Source organism: Salvelinus namaycush, chromosome 25 (genome assembly GCF_016432855.1).
Source record: "Salvelinus namaycush isolate Seneca chromosome 25, SaNama_1.0, whole genome shotgun sequence".
NCBI classification, from domain to species: Eukaryota; Metazoa; Chordata; class Actinopteri; order Salmoniformes; family Salmonidae; genus Salvelinus; species Salvelinus namaycush.
This window is the reverse complement of record NC_052331.1, coordinates 41,366,118-41,385,394: the sequence shown is the minus strand read 5'-3', so window position 1 is coordinate 41,385,394 and position 19,277 is coordinate 41,366,118. Positions and strand designations below refer to the sequence as shown.

At 46.2% G+C, this 19,277-nt stretch overlaps 1 protein-coding gene across 1 annotated transcript in view; it reads right to left on the bottom strand.

Moving 5' to 3' along the window:
• LOC120019956 (low-density lipoprotein receptor-related protein 8-like) overlaps positions 1 to 19,277 on the bottom strand; it is a 165,387-nt gene that overhangs the window by 23,151 nt on the left and 122,959 nt on the right. The window contains exons 6-12 of the mRNA XM_038963366.1: positions 18,350 to 18,472; positions 10,521 to 10,640; positions 6,069 to 6,194; positions 3,080 to 3,251; positions 1,920 to 2,153; positions 1,248 to 1,366; positions 252 to 391 (exon numbers count right to left, since the gene is read on the bottom strand). Coding sequence (XP_038819294.1) covers positions 252 to 391; positions 1,248 to 1,366; positions 1,920 to 2,153; positions 3,080 to 3,251; positions 6,069 to 6,194; positions 10,521 to 10,640; positions 18,350 to 18,472 — 1,034 coding nt within the window. The remainder of the gene's footprint in view (positions 1 to 251; positions 392 to 1,247; positions 1,367 to 1,919; positions 2,154 to 3,079; positions 3,252 to 6,068; positions 6,195 to 10,520; positions 10,641 to 18,349; positions 18,473 to 19,277) is intronic.

The following is a 19,277-nucleotide window of genomic DNA, read 5'->3' as shown; positions in this document are numbered from 1 at the left end:
GACTGCTCTCTCTGCTACCGCACGGCAAGAGGTACCGATGCACCAAATCTGGAACCAATAGGACCCTGAACAGCTTCTACCCCCAAGCCATAAGACTGATAAATAGTTAGTTAAAAACACTCCAGGCCGGGCCTCCTGAGAGTCTTTAAAGCGTGCCCACAGATACCTAGCTCATCCCTCTGCTCGCTCAACCCTTCACTCACAAGATGCTCCCCTTAGAGCAGCAGAGACCGGCAAAACCACACACACACCTCGAACACGGCCAGTGCGTAGGGGTGTCCCAGTCTCTCTGAGGAGGACAGGTGTGTCCTGCGATGAGCCCCGTTCAAGTCCACACTGGAGATCAGGTGCAGCTTGGAGTCTACCCAGTAAAGACGCCTGTTGGCTACGTCTGATACACACACACACACACACACACACACACACACACACACACACACACACACACACACACACACACACACACACACACACACACACACACACACACACACACACACACACACACACACACACACACACACACAGGCATTAGATGATCACTTGGGCAGACAGGCATACAGTAAATAATGTATCTACTCTGCTCTGAAAACACTGCTCACTGAAATATTTAGTCAAACAATCAATTGGGGTTATATCAAGAAGTTGAAGTTGCAAACTCCTGGAGATGAGTTCACTATGTAACAAATGTAACTATATTCCCTATGTAACTATATTCACTATGTAACAAATGTAACTATGTAACTATATTCCCTATGTAACAAATGTAACTATGTAACTATATTCCCTTTGTAACAAATGTAACTATATTCCCTATGTAACTATATTCCCTATGTAACAAATGTAACTATATTCCTTATGTAACAAATGTAACTATGTAACTAAACTAGTGAGAAGGAAACTGTGGAAAAGCACTTCACAAATGGAATGTATCATCATCATCATCATCATCATCCTCATCATTAAAAGGTTTACAAGGCGCTCAGCTATAGACGAACATATAGTTTCAAGTCTGCTTGAAGAACCAATCTGTTATTGTTAAAAACAAAGGATTGACCAGGGTATATGCAAGGCGCTCAACTATAACGGGCAATTCCTGTGTGTGTGTGTGTGTGTGTGTGTGTGTGTGTGTGTGTGTGTGTGTGTGTGTGTGTGTGTGTGTGTGTGTGTGTGTGTGTGTGTGTGTGTGTGTGTGTGTGTGTGTGTATGGTGTGTGTATGGTGTGTGTATGGTGTGTGTATTCTTACCCAGGGTGATGCCGTTGGGCCACTCGATGTTGTCTGACACCAGGACTTGTCGGTCCACCCCGTTCATCCCTGCCTTCTCTATCTTGGCCCGGGTGCCCCAGTCAGTCCAGTACATGAACCTGAGGAGGAGAAGAACAGTTGTCCTCCTCTCCTCTGTATTGCAGTTTGGTAGAGCATGGCACTTCTAACGCCAGGGTAGTGGGGTTCGATTCCCGGGACCACCCATTCGTAAAATATACTCACGCATGAATAAGTCGCTTTGGATAAAAGCGTCTGCTAAATGGTATATAGTATTCTATTCTATTAGAAGGAAGACAGGAAAACCAATATGATACTACTGTATATATGTTGACGTGGATGAACATACTAGATAATACCAAACATGTGTACACATTTACATATGTGTCCAACTCTCATTCATCACAACTGATGTTGCTGACGTAATATCAAAACATAACACAAGTACGGTGTCTGGTTGAGGTCAATCTGTACCTGAAACACTCTGTAGCACACTGAACATTATATATATTACTGGTGGAAGTGCACCCCGAGGAGGAGCACTTGGTTTTCGACTTGTGGCGTTGTCTTTTCATCGTTGGCCCTTTGATTTCCGAGGTGTTTTGCACCAACACAACCAAAAACCAACCCCCCTTCCCCCCCACCCACACTTACCCATGCTGTGGATCCAGCGCTATGGCTCTGGGCTCGCTGAGCTCCGTGTCCACCAGGACCCTCCTCTTGAGGCCGTCGTAGGCCGAGGCCACCGAGACGGTCTTGTGGCCCGAGTCGGTCCAGTAGAGGTTGTGTTGGACCCAGTCCAGGGCCAGGCCCTCGGGGGAGAGGAGAGAGCCAGAGTCCACCAGGGTCACCTGCTGGGACGGGTCGCCCGCCTCTGGGATCAGAGCACTGGAGAGGAACATGTGAGCATGGTAATAGATAGGGGTGTCAAAGACACACAACGTCTGGCGCTAGCTACCTGGAAGGTCAGGCCCAGGATTCAACGCAGATAGACAACCTGTGCAATGAGATATACTTTTAAAAGGTGATTTATGCTTGAGCTCATCTCCGTAGCTTTTAAGTAAACGTCTGGAAAATTGCTTTTAAAAGAGAGTCACTTCTGGCTGGACATGGCTTTATGCTAGCTGCTCCTGTAGACTTCCGTCATTGCAACGTTATGACTTCAGAAACTACATTCAACTTCCTTCAAACTGCACGCCGAGACATACAAATGGTATCCATGAGTTCATCTGACTCTGTGCAAGTACAAAAAATTGCTTAGTTGCCAAAATGTCAAACTATCCCTTTAACGGAGTTCATTTCACGGTCAGTGTCTGTAGGTGAAACACTCTGTCCAGAATAGCAGCTGTCCACATAGGGAGCTGTCTTCCATCTAATGACCAGGGCGGTGAGGAGTGGTAGAGGACAGGGTGTCACTCACACTTCTGAATAGGGTGTCCTGTGAGACCTGTTCTCTCTTTTATAATGAGGACACTGTTCCAATTAGAACAGCCCACCGGGGGGTAAGAGACGCCAGGTAGAGGTAAGAGAGGTCTGACAGAAACCCTGAAGAAGACAGCTTGCTGTCGAAAGGTTGGCTAATTATTATCAAATGTACTGCTGTGGCGGCTATCTTCTTTTTCTTACAAAGAGAAAAGAGGTACCAGTACTGAATCATGTGACTTTATTAAATATATCCAAAAGTAGTAATACATAATAGTTCAAGTCAGGGTCAAGTAGGGTTGCAAAATTCCGTAAACTTTCACAAAGTTCCCAGGTTTTTCAGAAATTCCAGTAGGAGGATTCCCGGAATCACAAGGGAAAAATAACGTTACCTGTAGATGTTACGGTGGAAGCGGTCACACCAGAACAGACGGTTATTAGCCACATCTACGTCCAGCGCCACAGCATTCTTCTGGGTGGCAAGCACCTGGCGGTAGTCCCTCTTCACCGGGTCTACACGACGGATCTCCTGGCGGTTGGTGAACAGCAGGTAGGGAGACTTCCCTGGAAAAGGAAAGAGGAAAGGTCGACTTATTTCACCCATAATGCACTAACTGTAAGTCGCTCTGGATAACAGCATCTGCTAAATGACTCAAATGGAAATGGAAAATGTTCATTCAGCGGACAAGTAAACAATCTGACAGTTGGGATTCAAACAAATATTTACAGGACTGATGTGGCCTTGCATCTAATAAACATGTCCACAACGCATACATCTTTTAGTACACACTGAAAGCAATTTCAAAAAGGTGAGTCATATAGTGGTTTACAGCTTCAACACACCATACCTGAGAGAAATTGCATTTCAGAAACTCCTGTCCGCTACCATTGAATTTCAGCCTATGATTCTACATGTCATAATATGCAACTAAACTTAGCTGAACACAGTTCTCCCCTAAAACCATGAGGAAGACAGACATGATCTCTCACTAAAACATTCCAAACTGCTGAATAGTGTCAGTATCGATCAGTCTGTCCACGGGTTATTAACCTTCCGCACCTCATTATCTAACACAAGATATAGATCAGTAACAACAGCATTACACACACACACACACACACACACACACACACACACACACACTGAGCAGTATCTCACACACCCACATCCACTTAGCCCACAGAGCTCATTGACTCATAACACGGTCATGACTCAATACAGAGACACAAAGACAAACCGATACGGTCGTTCCCGCCGAGGCTAAACAACCTTGAACGAAGTGAAGCCAGCCAGATCATTGACTTTGAACGGGGAAGCGTTCAGTCAGAAGCTGTATCCCGGTATCTGGTGGTTCCCAGGGAGCTATAAGGATATGGATCCGTTCAACTGCTATTTCAACTGGAGCTCTAGAGTAGGGTGAAGCTGCTTTAAGTGCTGATCTAAGGTCAGTTTGTGTTTTTACTCCTAATGATTAAGTGATTAAATTAGGAAAGGAGAATCTGATCCCAGATCAGGGAAACTGATGTCTTTGTTTCTGTCTATATCGCAACTGAACGTTTCAGCCACTACGGATTTTAGCTTTAAGGTAAGGGAAGCTGATCCTAGATCTGTGCCTACAGCTATAATCTATCTGGAGCCTAGATAGGTGTCCTTCTGGAAGGTTTTCCCATCTCCACAGAGGACCTCTGGAGCTCTGTTAGAGTGACCACCGGGTTTTTGGTCACCTCCTTGACCAAGGCCCTTCTCCCCCGATAGCTCATTTTGGCCGGGCAGTCAGTTCTAGGAAGAGTCTTGGTTGTGCCAAACTTCTTCCATTTAAGAATGATGGAGGCCACTGTGTTCTTTGGGACATAAAATGCTGGAGATATTTTTTGGTACCCTTCCCCAGATCTGTGCCTCGACACAATCTTGTCTCGGAGCTCTACGGTCAATTCCTTCGACCTCATGGCTTGGTTTTTGCTCTGACATGCACTGTCAACTGTGGGATCTTATATAGACAGCCGTGTGACTTTGCAAATCATTTCATTTACAACAGGTGGACTCCAATCAAGTTGTAGAAACATCTCAAGGATGCTCAATGGAGCTCAATTTCGAGTCTCATATCAAAGGGTCCGAAAACTTACTGTATGTAAATAAGGTATTTCTGTTTTTTATTTGTAATACTTTTGCAAACATTTCTAAAAACCTGTTTATGCTTCGTCATTATGGGGTATAGTGTGTAGATTGATGAGAAAAAATATGATTGAATCCATTTTAGAATAAGGCTGTAACGTAACAAAATGTGGAAAAAGTCAAGAGGTCTGAATACTTTCTGAATGAACTGATATGATATGCAGGCGCAGACACGCACGCACACACACACGGAAACATCCTCAAAAACCTCTAAAGGAGTAGATACAGATACTGGTACATTATTTTCCATTAGACCATTTTTCTAACTAGCTTTAGCGACAAACTGATTCAGACTGTGAACATGTCATTCTAATTATGCTTCATACCCTCCAGGCTCAAAAGGTGTGTCACATCAGCTTAGCTCATTACAACTAATTATTTCGAAAAGCGAGACGTGAGTCCCTCTTCAAATATTTCCAGAATTAAAAAAAATGTAAACACTGCCAAGAGGGACATTTCTCAAATTCCCCGTCTTCTCCGAAAAATACGCCCCAAAAACTTGAAGAGAGAGAGGATTTTTTTGTCGTTGTTTACACCCTTAAGCAGAATGGTCCAAATTGGCAGGAGAGTGATAGTCACACTTTAGAGGCTCATTGACTAAAGAAACAGTGGTGTTTGTGTGTGTTCGTTGTGTGTGTGTGTCTGTCTTTGTGTGTGTGTGTCTGTCTTTGTGGCTTGTGAGAGGAGCTATTTGAGGACGGGCTCATTGTAATTGCTGGAATAGAATAAATGTGGTTTCCATATGTTTGACGTGTTTGATACCGTTCCACTAATCCATTCCAGTCATTACAATGAATCTGTCCTCCTATAGCTCCTCCCACCAGCCTCCACTGGTGTGTGTGTGTCTGTGTGTGTGTGTGTGTGTGTGTGTGTGTGTCTGTGTCTGTGTCTGTGTCTGTGTGTGTGTGTCTGTGTCTGTGTCTGTGTCTGTGTCTGTGTGTGTGTGTGTGTGTGTGTGTGTGTGTGTGTGTGTGTGTGTGTGTGTGTGTGTGTGTTGAGGAGAGAATCAGTAGTCAGACTGTTAGGTGTGTTAGATGCAGTACCAACAAAGACACATAACCACAGTCTTGGAGGAGGAACACGGAAGTACTCCTTTGTTTCCCTTTCTCCTTCCAACCAACCAACCAACCAACCAACCAACCAACCAACCAACCAACCAACCAACCAACCAACCACTCCCTCGCTCCCTCCCTCCCTCCCTCCCTCACCTTCTGCTTTACAGGTCTTGGTGACGGGGTCCATCTCATAGCCTTGGTAACATTCACACTTGAAGTCTCCCTTGTAGTTGATGCAGATCTGGCTGCAGGCGTTGGGGTTCTCACACTCATCAATGTCTGAGGAGGAAGGGATGGGGGGGGGGGGTTATCAATCACACTGGACTAATACCTCAGTGGGGGGGGGGGGGTTATCAATCACACTGGACTAATACCTCAGTGTGTGGGGGGGGAGGGGTTATCAATCACACTGGACTAATACCTCGGTGGGGGGGGGGGGGGGGGGGTTATCAATCACACTGGACTAATACCTCAGTGGGGGGGGGGGGGGGGGGGTTGTCAATCACACTGGACTAATACCTCAGTGGGGGGGGGGGGGGGGTTATCAATCACACTGGACTAATACCTCAGTGGGGGGGTTATCAATCACACTGGACTAATACCTCAGTGGGGGGGGGGTTATCAATCACACTGGACTAATACCTCAGTGGGGGGGGGGGGGGGGGGGTTATCAATCACACTGGACTAATACCTCAGTGGGGGGGAGGGTTATCAATCACACTGGACTAATACCTCAGTGGGGGGGGGGGGGGGGGTTATCAATCACACTGGACTAATACCTCAGTGGGGGGAGGGGGGGGGTTATCAATCACACTGGACTAATACCTCAGTGGGGGGGGGGGGGGTTATCAATCACACTGGACTAATACCTCAGTGGGGGGGGGGGGGGTTATCAATCACACTGGACTAATACCTCAGTGGGGGGAGGGGGGGGTTATCAATCACACTGGACTAATACCTCAGTGGGGGGAGGGGGGGGTTATCAATCACACTGGACTAATACCTCAGTGGGGGGGGGGTTATCAATCACACTGGACTAATACCTCAGTGGGGGGGGGGGGGGGTTATCAATCACACTGGACTAATACCTCAGTGGGGGGAGGGGGGGGTTATCAATCACACTGGACTAATACCTCGGGGGGGGGGGGTTATCAATCACACTGGACTAATACCTCAGTGGGGGGGGGTTATCAATCACACTGGACCAATACCTCAATGGGGGGGGGGGGGGGTTATCAATCACACTGGACTAATACCTCAGTGGGGGGGGGTTATCAATCACACATGACTAATACCTCAGTGGGGGGGGGGGGGGGGTTATCAATCACACTGGACTAATACCTCAGTGGGGGGGGGTATCAATCACACTGGACGAATACCTCAGTGGGGGGGGGGGGGGTTATCAATCACACTGGACTAATACCTCAGTGGGGGGGAGGGTTATCAATCACACTGGACTAATACCTCAGTGGGGGGGGGGGGGGGGGGGTTATCAATCACACTGGACTAATACCTCAGTGGGGGGAGGGGGGGGTTATCAATCACACTGGACTAATACCTCAGTGGGGGGGGGTTATCAATCACACTGGACTAATACCTCAGTGGGGGGGGGGGGGGGGGGGGGGTTATCAATCACACTGGACTAATACCTCAGTGGGGGGAGGGGGGGGGTTATCAATCACACTGGACTAATACCTCGGGGGGGGGGGGGGGGTTATCAATCACACTGGACTAATACCTCAGTGGGGGGGGGTTATCAATCACACTGGACCAATACCTCAATGGGGGGGGGGGGGGTTATCAATCACACTGGACTAATACCTCAGTGGGGGGGGTATCAATCACACTGGACGAATACCTCAGTGGGGGGGGGGGGGGGGTAATTTAGCAGTTGTTCTTAACCTAAATGTAATGAACCATTGGCGTATGTAAATGTACATCTGTGTGTGTGTGTGTGTGTGTGTGTGTGTGTGTGTGTGTGTGTGTGTGTGTGTGTGTGTGTGTGTGTGTGTGTGTCTGTGTGTGTGAGAGAGAGTGTGTAGTTGTGCATTAAATGTGGGGATAAAGAGATTTGTCACCTTGTACCAAGCAGGTTTCTCTTGGTAAAATAAAATATGTGGCTTAAAAGCTGCAATTCAATATGCTGTATTGCAGAAAGAAGAACATATGAAAGGTTCTGTGAGTCTTCCCGTTTCTCCTCACAGATAGCAGTCTGTACTTTGAAGAGAAATGGTCATCATAAAAGAGACATAACCTCAAGGACGGTCAGTGTGTATACTATACTACTTACTTTGTGTCTGTGTGTATACTGTACGTGTATACTGTACTACTTACTGTATGTGTGTGTGTGTGTGTGTGTGTATACTGTACTATATGTGTGTATATTGTACAATTTACTATGTGTGTGAGTCTGTGTGTATACTGTACTATATGTGTGTATACTGTACTATTTACTATGTCTGTGTGTGTGTGTGTGTGTGTGTGTGTGTGTGTGTGTGTGTGTGTATATACTGTACTATTTACTATGTGTGTATACTGTACTATTTACTGTGTGTGTGTGTGTGTACTGTACTACTTAATGTGTGTGTGTGTGTGTATACTGTACGTGTATACTGTACTACTTACTGAATGTGTGTGTGTGTGTGTATACTGTACTACTTACTGTGTGTGTGTGTATACTGTACAATTTACTATGTGTGTGTGTCTGTGTGTATACTGTACTATATGTGTGTATACTGTACTATTTTCTATGTGTGTGTGTGTGTGTGTGTGTGTGTGTGTGTGTGTGTGTGTGTGTGTGTGTATACTGTACTACTTACTGTGTGTGTGTATACTGTACTACTTACTGTATGCGTGTGTGTGTGTGTGTGTGTGTGTGTGTGTGTGTGTGTGTGTGTGTGTGTGTGTGTGCATGTGTACTATTCTACTTACTGTGTGTGTGTGTGTGTGTGTGTGTGTGTGTGTGTGTGTGTGTGTGTGTGTGTGTGTGTGTGTGTGTGTGTGTGTGTGTGTGTGTGTGTGTGTGTGTATACTGTACTACTTACTGTGTGTGTATACTGTACTACTTACTGTGTGTGTATACTGTACTACTTACTGTGTGTGTATACTGTACTACTTACTGTGTGTGTGTATACTGTACTACTTACTGTGTGTGTGTGTGTGTGTGTGTGTGTGTGTGTGTGTGTGTGTGTGTGTATACTGTACTACTTACTGTGTGTGTGTATACTGTACTACTTACTGTATGCGTGTGTGTGTGTGCATGTGTACTATTCTACTTACTGTGTGTGTGTGTGTGTATACTGTACTACTTACTGTGTGTGTGTGTGTGTATACTGTACTACTTACTGTGTGTGTGTGTACTGTACTACTTACTGTATGTGTGTGTGTGTATACTGTACTACTTACTGTGTGTGTGTGTGTGTGTGTGTATACTGTACTATATGTGTGTATACTGTACTATTTACTATGTGTGTGTGTGTGTGTGTGTGTGTGTGTGTGTGTGTGTGTGTGTGTGTGTGTGTACTGTACTACTTACTGTGTGTGTGTGTACTGTACTACTTACTGTGTGTGTGTATACTGTACTACTTACTGTGTGTGTGTGTACTGTACTACTTACTGTGTGTGTGTATACTGTACTACTTACTGTATGTGTGTATACTGTACTACTTACTGTATGCGTGTGTGTGTGTGCATGTGTACTATTCTACTTACTGTGTGTGTGTGTGTGTATACTGTACTACTTACTGTATGTGTGTGTGTGTATACTGTACTACTTACTGTGTGTGTGTGTACTGTACTACTTACTGTGTGTGTGTGTATACTGTACTACTTACTGTATGCGTGTGTGTGTGTGCATGTGTACTATTCTACTTACTGTATGCGTGTGTGTGTGTGCATGTGTACTATTCTACTTACTGTGTGTGTGTGTGTGTATACTGTACTACTTACTGTATGTGTGTGTGTGTATACTGTACTACTTACTGTGTGTGTGTGTACTGTACTACTTACTGTGTGTGTGTGTATTCTTACCACACTCCTTCTTGGGCTCATCAGAGCGGTCCTTGCAGTGCTTGACATTGTGTGTGTGTGCGTGTATGTATGTATGTATGTATGTGTGAGAGAGAGAGTATAGTGTACTACTTCTGTGTGTGTCTACACTGTACTGTGTGTGTGTCTAGCCTGTGTGTGTGTGTGTCTACACTGTACTGTGTGTGTGTCTAGCCTGTGTGTGTGTGTGTGTCTACACTGTACTGTGTGTGTGTGTGTGTCTACACTGTACTGTGTGTGTGTGTGTCTACACTGTACTGTGTGTGTGTGTCTAGCCTGTGTGTGTGTGTGTCTAGCCTGTGTGTGTGTGTGTGTGTGTGTGTGTCTACACTGTACTGTGTGTGTGTCTAGCCTGTGTGTGTGTGTGTGTGTGTCTACACTGTACTGTGTGTGTGTCTACACTGTACTGTGTGTGTGTCTACACTGTACTGTGTGTGTCTACACTGTACTGTGTGTGTGTGTCTACACTGTACTGTGTGTGTGTCTAGCCTGTACTGTGTGTGTGTCTAGCCTGTACTGTGTGTGTGTGTCTAGCCTGTGTGTGTTCTCAATATTCACCTCCACACGTCCTCTTGTCCAGTAGCTTGTACCCGGTGGGACACTGGCACTCGTAGCCTATTGGTCGATCCTGGCAGATGTGAGAACAGCCGCCGTTGTTGAGTGAGCACTCATTGAGCCCTGGGAGACAGAGAGGTCAGAGGTCAGAGATAGTGACTAGGAGAGGTCTTTTAGCAGCTGGGTCGTGCTCATTCGGCACGAAATGGAAGAAAACGGACTGAAACAAGGAGGGACTACCTAGACTTGTCCAATAAGAAATTCCCATTTTCAATTCTCAGAAGCAAAATGTTTCAAAACGTTTTCCGTTGCGTGTCCAAATGAACACGACCATAATATTAACTGACAGAGGGGCCCAATTCCATTTCTAATTTTCTGTTCAGTCCATCACCCCACTTGCTCAGTTCCATTCCATGGAATCCCCATCCAGTCCTGAGTGAGTCAACATTCAGAGGCTTCTCACCAGCTCTGATTCTCCGCAATACTAGGCTTTCTCCTCTCCTCTTCGCTATCACCCTATCAAATAACTGTCACTCTATTCCGCTCACATGTTTGTCACCGTTTTGAAGTGGGACTGAGCTAGTGAAGGAAGCGAGTGAATGAAAAAGGAGAAAGTGAATTTAGATTGAACACACTGAAGATATATTCCCACTTCCTTGAAATAATCAACAAACAGAGAATCAATGGAGGTTGAAAAATGCTTTCCACCAATCACGATAGATCAGTGAATAACAGCCTACTGCAAGGGCTGAAAGAAGGATACATCACAATCAGAATCGATTAGAGTATTCCAGTAAGCCAGTATTCACCTACAGTAGTCTGTGTGAGCGTGTGGGTGATCATTTTCACAGGGGATTTGGGAGGTGACCTCTAAATGATGGCTCTCTATACATGAGAACTGGTTTGAAAAGCTGTTACACTCAAGTACCCTCAAGGGGCTTTCCTGACACACACACACACTTTCTTCCCCCTTTTTCCTCTCTCTATCCCTCTTTTGTCCATCCCTCTCTCCCTCCACGCCCCATCCCTCTCTCCCTCCACGCCCCCTCTCCCTCCACGCCCCATCCCTCTCTCCCTCCACGCCCCCTCTCCTTCCACGCCCTATCCCCCTCTCCCTCCACGCCCCCTCTCCCTCTCCCTCCACGCCCCCTCTCCCTCTCCCTCCACGCCCCCTCTCCCTCTCCCTCCACGCCCCCTCTCCCTCTCCCTCCACGCCCCCTCTCCCTCCGCCACCCCATCCCCCTCTCCCTCCACGCCCCCTCTCCCTCCACGCCCCATCCCTCTCTCCCTCCACGCCCCCTCTCCTTCCACGCCCTATCCCCCTCTCCCTCCACGCCCCATCCCCCTCTCCCTCCACGCCCCATCCCCCTCTCCCTCCACGCCCCCTCTCCCTCTCCCTCGACGCCCCCTCTCCCTCTCCCTCCACGCCCCCTCTCCCTCCACGCCCCATCCCTCTCTCCCTCCACGCCCCATCCCCCTCTCCCTCCACGCCCCATCCCCCTCTCCCTCCACGCCCCCTCCCCCTCTCCCTCCACGCCCCATCCCCCTCTCCCTCCACGCCCCCTCTCCCTCCACGCCCCATCCCTCTCTCCCTCCACGCCCCATCCCTCTCTCCCTCCACGCCCCCTCTCCCTCCACGCCCCATCCCTCTCTCCCTCCACGCCCCATCCCTCTCTCCCTCCACGCCCCATCCCTCTCTCCCTCCACGCCCCCTCTCCCTCCACGCCCCATCCCTCTCTCCCTCCACGCCCCCTCTCCCTCCACGCCCCATCCCTCTCTCCCTCCACGCCCCATCCCTCTCTCCCTCCACGCCCCATCCCTCTCTCCCTCCACGCCCCATCCCTCTCTCCCTCCACGCCCCATCCCTCTCTCCCTCCACGCCCCATCCCTCTCTCCCTCCACGCCCCATCCCTCTCTCCCTCCACGCCCCATCCCTCTCTCCCTCCACGCCCCCTCTCCCTCCACGCCCCATCCCTCTCTCCCTCCGCCACCCCATCCCTCTCTCCCTCCGCCACCCCATCCCTCTCTCCCTCCACGCCCCATCCCTCTCTCCCTCCACGCCCCATCCCTCTCTCCCTCCACGCCCCATCCCCCTCTCCCTCCACGGCCCCTCTCCCTCCACGGCCCCTCTCCCTCCACGGCCCCTCTCCCTCCACGGCCCCTCTCCCTCTGTCTTTTCAACCTCCAATGCCTCGTCGCTCCTCACAAGCTCGTCCAGGGGATAGAAGCAGCAGAGCATCTGTCTGTTCAGATGACAACGCTGGCTGAATAATGATACCAAATTCCATCAATACTGGTGGTAATAGGCCTTCCTTTCTAACGGGAAAATATCAAATACATGGAAACAGACGCCTGAGTGAACCGAGAAATACACTCTGTTATTATTGCAGCGTGAGGTTGAGGGGAGTACATTCGGGTCAATTTGGGCCCATCATCATGTCTCTCTCTCTGTGTGTGTGTGTGTGTGTGTAACAGATAGGATGTGTTTCTGTGGTTTACAGAATGGTGTGGTTAACAGCACGTGTGTGTCATTGTGTGTATGTGTGGTTATGTGGTTTACAGCGTGTGTGTGTATAAATGTGTGTGGTTTATCCAATGTGTGTGTCTCTGTATGTATGTGTGTTGTGCAGGTGTGTGTATGTGCACTGAGCGTATAAAGGTGTACACATATACTGATGTAGGATCTTAATTTGATCACTCTGTTGCTGAGAATTTTAGCAGACACTCTTATCCAGAGCGCCTTACAGGAGCCATTAGGGTTATGTGCCTTGCTCATGGGTACACTGACAGATTTTTCACCTAGTCAGTTCAGGGATTTGAACTAGAAATCGTTTGGTTCTTGGCCAAAAGCTCTTAACCGCTAGACTACCTGCTGCCACTTTCATGTATCCTCATTTTGACCAGCTTATAGTCTAACCACCTATCAAGCAACACTATAGACTAAAAGTTCAAAACCTGCAGGATTATTTTTGCTGTGACAATACATGTCAAATTAAGATCCTACACCTGTACGTGTGTGTGTTTGCCAGTCTCTGCTGTTCTAAGGGGAACATCTTGTGAGTGAAGGGTTGAGCGAGCAGAGGGATGAGCTAGGTATCAAGGCTGATGATGAGAGGACCGAAGTCAGAGAGACAGAGAGAGAAAGAGCGAGAGAGAGAGAGAGAGAGAGGGAGGACCAGAGTCAGAGAGAGAGGGGGAGAGAGAGAGAGGACCGAAGTCAGAGAGACAGAGAGAGAGAGGGAGGGAGGGAGAGAGAGAATGAAAGAGAGAAACAGAGAAAGCGACGGAGAGAAAGAAAGAGAGCGGGAGAGCGAGAGGTAAAAAAGGACAGAGAAAGAGAGACAGGGAGAAAAGGGCGGAGAGGAGCTCTCTTTGCCCTTGATGTCTCTTATGCTCTCTCCTCCCTCCTTCACTCTACCCCTTCTACCTTCCCTCCCATCACCTTCCTCTCTCAATCTTCCTGTCTTCTCGCAGCATCGCATCATGTATTTTGGCCCACTCCCCTGCTAGCCTGTCTACAGGGTTTTGGAGGTGTGTAGTCTCCTCCCAGGCTGTACAGCATGTGTTCATGCAAATCTGATTGTGTGTGTGTGTCTTTCACAATGTGTGTGCACCCGCGTGGGTGAGTTTTACAGTATATGTTTATGTGTGGGGTGGCAGGTAGCCTAGTGGTTAGAGCGTTGGACTAGTAACCGAAAGGTTGCAAAATCAAATCCGCCGTTCTGCTCCTGAACAAGGCAGTTAACCCACTGTTCCTAGGCCGTCATTGAAAATAAGAATTTGTTCTTAACTGACTTGCCTAGTTAAATAAAGGTAAAATCAAAATATATAAATAAATGTAGCTGTGTACATCTGTGTGTGTGTTATTGTGCTATTTTTGCTCTCTCATACACACTCAGTCAGTCAGTCACTCACTCACTCACTCACTCACATACAGTGCCTTCAGAAAGACAACCATTTTCAAGTCTTGCCATCGATTTTCAAACCAATTTAAGTCAAAATGGTAACTATGCCACTCAGAAACATTCAATGTCATCTTGGTAAGCAACTCTACTGTAGATTTGTCCTTGTGTTTTAGATTAGTGTTCTGCTGAAAGGTGAATTTGTTTCCCAGTGTCTGGTGGAAAGCAGACTGAACCAGGTTTTCCTCTAGGATTTTGCCTGTAATTAGCTGTATTCCGTTTATTTTTATACTAAAAACCTCCCTAGTCTTTGCCGATGACAAGCATACCCATAACATGAGGCAGTCACCACCATGCTTGCAAATATGGAGTGGTACTCAGTGATGTGTTGTTCTGGATTTGCCCCAACATAACACTTTGTATTCAGGACAAAAAGATAATTTCTTTGCCACATTTCTTGCAGTTTTACTTTAGTGCCTTATTGCCAACAGGATGCATGTTTTTGAATATTTGTATTCTGTACAGGCTACCTTCTTTTCACTCTGTGAATTAGGTTAGTAATATTTATTTTATTTATTCTACCAATCGATGCCCTTCTTTGCAAGGCATTGACAAACCTCCCTGATCTTTATTTTTTTTATTTAACTAACCACGTCAGTTAAGAACAAATTCTTACTTACAAATTTCTGACGGCCTACCCCCGGACGACGTTGGGCCAATTGTGCGCCGCCCTATGGGACTCCCAATTACGGCCGGTTGTGATACAGCCTGGAATCAAACCAGGGACTGTAGTGACGCCTCTAGCACTGAAATGCAGTGCCTTAGACCGCCGCGCCACTCGGGAGCCCTGTAAATCTTTGTGGTTGAATCTGTGCTTGAAATTCATTATTCGATTGAGGGACCTTACAGACAATTGTATGTGTGGGGTACAGATGGGGTAGTCATAAATAAATAATGTTAATCACTATTACTGAACACGGAATGAGTCCGTGCAACTTCCTATGTGATTTGTTAATAAGGATCAACCCCTTTTTTGACATTTTCGCCTAAAATGACATACCCAAATCTAACTGCCTGTAGCTCAGGACTTGAAGCAAGGATATGCATATTCTTGATACCATTTGAAGGGAAACACTTTGAAGTTTGTGGAAATGTGACATTCATGTTGGAGAATATAACACATCAGATCTGGTAAAAGATAATACAAAGAAAAAAACATCATCGTTGAAATGCAAGAGAAAGGCCATAATGTATTATTCCAGCCCAGGCACAATTGAGATTTTGTCCACTAGATGGCAGCAGTGTATGTGCAAAATGTTAGACTGATCCAATGAACCATTGCATTTCTGTTCAAAATGTTGTGTCAAGACTGCCCAAATGTGCCTAATTGGTTTATTAATACTTTTTCAAGTTCATAACTGTGCACTCTCCTCAAACAATAGCCTGGTATTATTTCACTGTAATAGCTACTGTAAATTGGACAGTGCAGTTAGATTAACAAGAATTTAAGCTTTCTGCCCATATCAGATATGTCTATGTCCTGGGAAATGTTCTTGTTACTTACAACCTCATGCTAATCGCATTAGCCTACGTTAGCTCAACCGTCCTGCGGGTGGAACACCGATCTGTAGAGATCCTTAAGAAGTTTTAATAAGCACATTGTTACTCCTGAACTTATTTAGGCGTATTCAACAAAGGGGTTGAATATTGACACAAGACATTTCAGCTTTACATTTGTTAATAATGTATATATTTTTTTTAATCCACTTTGACATTATGGGGTATTGTGTGTAGAATCAGTGACAACATCAAAATGTCATCCATTTTAAATTCAGGCTGTACCATGACAACAGACAGACAGACAGACAGACAGACAGACAGACAGACAGACAGACAGACAGACAGACAGACAGACAGACAGACAGACAGACAGACAGACGTTTGTTTCTCTCCCCTTTGATGAGCACACAGAGGCTATTCTTCTCTTGATACTAATTTGACTCGTGCCCCTCGACACTTTGAAATGCAATGGAGATACCCCCTTTGTTATGGTGAGCACACACACATCTGCATAAGTGCTAGCTTGCAGACACACACACATCTGCATAAGTGCTAGCTTGCAGACACACACACACACATCTCTGCACACAGTGCCTTCAGAAAGTATTCATACCCCTTGATTTATTCCACATGTTGTTGTGTTACAGCCTGAATTCAACATGGATTCAATAGATATTTTTTCTCACTCATTTACACACATTACCCCATAATGACAAAGTAAAAACATGTTTTTAGAATTTTTAGCAAATGTATTTGAAATGAAATACAGAAATATCTAATTTACATAAGTATTCACACCCCTGAGTCAATACATGTTAGAATCATCTTTGGCAGGGATTACAGCTGTGAGTCTTTCTGGGTAAATCTCTAAGAGCTTTCCACACCTGGATTGTACATTATTTTCCCATTATTCTTAAAAAAATTATTCAAGTTCTGTCAAATTGGTTGTAGATTGCTAGACAACCGTTTTCAGCTCTTAGAGACATACGCCTGTATCTTGGTAGTGACTGGGTGTATTGATACACCATCCAAAGTGGAATTCATAGCGCCACCATGTTCAATAGGATATTCAATGTCTGCTTTTATTGAAAAACCTCCCTGGTCTTTGTGGTTGAATCTGTGTTTGAAATGCACTGCTTGACTGAGGGATCTTACAGATAATTGTATGCGTGGGGTACAGAGATGAGGTAGTCATTAAAAAAATCATTTTAAACACTATTATTGCACACACAGAGTGAGTCCATGCAACTTATGTGACTTGTTAAGCTATTTTTTTTCTCCTGACCTTATTTAGACTTGCCATAACAAAGGGTTAAACACTTATTTACTCAAGACATTTCAATTTTACATTTTAGTTCATTTGTAAAAAATTCAATAAACATAATTCCACTTTCACATTATGGGGTATTGTGTGTAGGAATGTGACCAAAAATCTAAATTATATCTACTTTAAATTCAGTCTGTAACACATCAAAATGTGGAAAAAGTCAAAGGGTTTTGAATACTTTCTGAAGGCACTGTAAATGCTCACTGGCAGACACCAAAAAACATTTATTTAATTGTACATTCACGTTTTATATAGTCATGTAGCAGACACTCTTTTCCAGAGCATTACAATCAGTGCATTCAATTAAGATATGTAAAACAACCACGTCATTGTTTCAGAATTTGTGCTAAACTGAATATAGTATAGTCAGAATAGCTATATTCAGTTTGGTATTGGTATAGTCAGAATAGCTATATTATGTGTACTCCGGTACAGCTGCACGCACACACGCACGCACACACGCACACACACGCACACCAGTTTTTCAATTCTATAATTTGTGCAAAACTATTTTCCTTTTCATGTCCCTAAAATGATGAATTCTCAAATGGCTCCTTCTCAGGCAAATACGTACATCCGCTATAAACAGCTTTTCCGCCTCCATTTTGTAAAGAAAGAGAATAAAGATTGTGATCTAATCAATAGGTTGGTACTGGTGGCTCTGACGGAGCGCTGACACTGGAGGTCACAGGTCACTCTGGTTCTCTACTACACAGGGGTGAGACCATTAAGAACCATGGAAAGAGGACATAATCCATTTGAAGAGGACCCTCTCAGTGTGTGTGTATGTGTGGGTGTGTGTGTGTGTGTGTGCTCTTTAGAAAGTGAGTGTTATCATGCAAGTGTGTGTGTGTGTGTGTGTGTGTGTGTGTGTGTGTGTGTGTGTGTGTGTGTGTGTGTGTGTGTGTGTGTGTGTGTGTACTATACTACTTACTGTGTGTGTGTGTGTGTGTGTGTGTGTGTGTGTGTGTGTGTGTGTGTGTGTGTGTGTGTGTGTGTGTGTGTGTGTGTGTGTGTGTGTGTGTGTGTGTGTGTGTTCTTACCACACTCCTTCTTGGGCTCATCAGAACGGTCCTTGCAGTCCTTGACGTTGTCACACACCTTGGCGCTGTCGATACACTCTCCGTTCTTACACAGGAACTTCAAGGGACCCTCACACTTAGTGGCTGTGGCAGGAAGACATGGGGAAAGACTTTTACTACAGACAGTTAGCCAGGCAGACATACACAGAGAAGCAGACAGACAGGTACAGGAAGGTACAGACAGACAGACAACCAGTCAGCTAGACATATAGCGCCAACGAGCCAATCAGGAAGTTGGCCAACCAGCCAGACAGACACAAAGACTGCCAAGCCAGTAAAACGGCTATATAGAGTCAGCCAGTCAGACATATAGAGCCAGCCAGCAAGACATAGAGAGTCAGCCAGCCAGCCAGACATATCAAGCCAGCCAGCCAGACATATAGAGCCAGCCAGTCAGGCATATAGAGCCAGCCAGCCAGACATAGAGAGTCAGCCAGCCAGACATATCGAGCCAGCCAGCCAGCCAGCCAGACATATCAAGCCAGCCAGTCAGACATATAGAGCCAGCCAGCCAGACATAGAGAGTCAGCCAGCCAGACATATCGAGCCAGCCAGCCAGTCATAGAGAGTCAGCCAGCCAGCCAGACATATCAAGCCAGCCAGCCAGACATATAGAGCCAGCCAGCCAGCCAGACATATAGAGCCAGCCAGCCAGACATATAGAGCCAGCCAGTCAGATCGAGCCAGCCAGCCAGACATAGAGAGTCAGCCAGCCAGCCAGACATATCAAGCCAGCCAGTCAGACATAGAGAGTCAGCCAGCCAGCCAGACATATCAAGCCAGCCAGCCAGACATAGAGAGTCAGCCAGCCAGCCAGACATATCAAGCCAGCCAGCCAGACATATAGAGCCAGCCAGTCAGACATATAGAGCCAGCCAGTCAGACATAT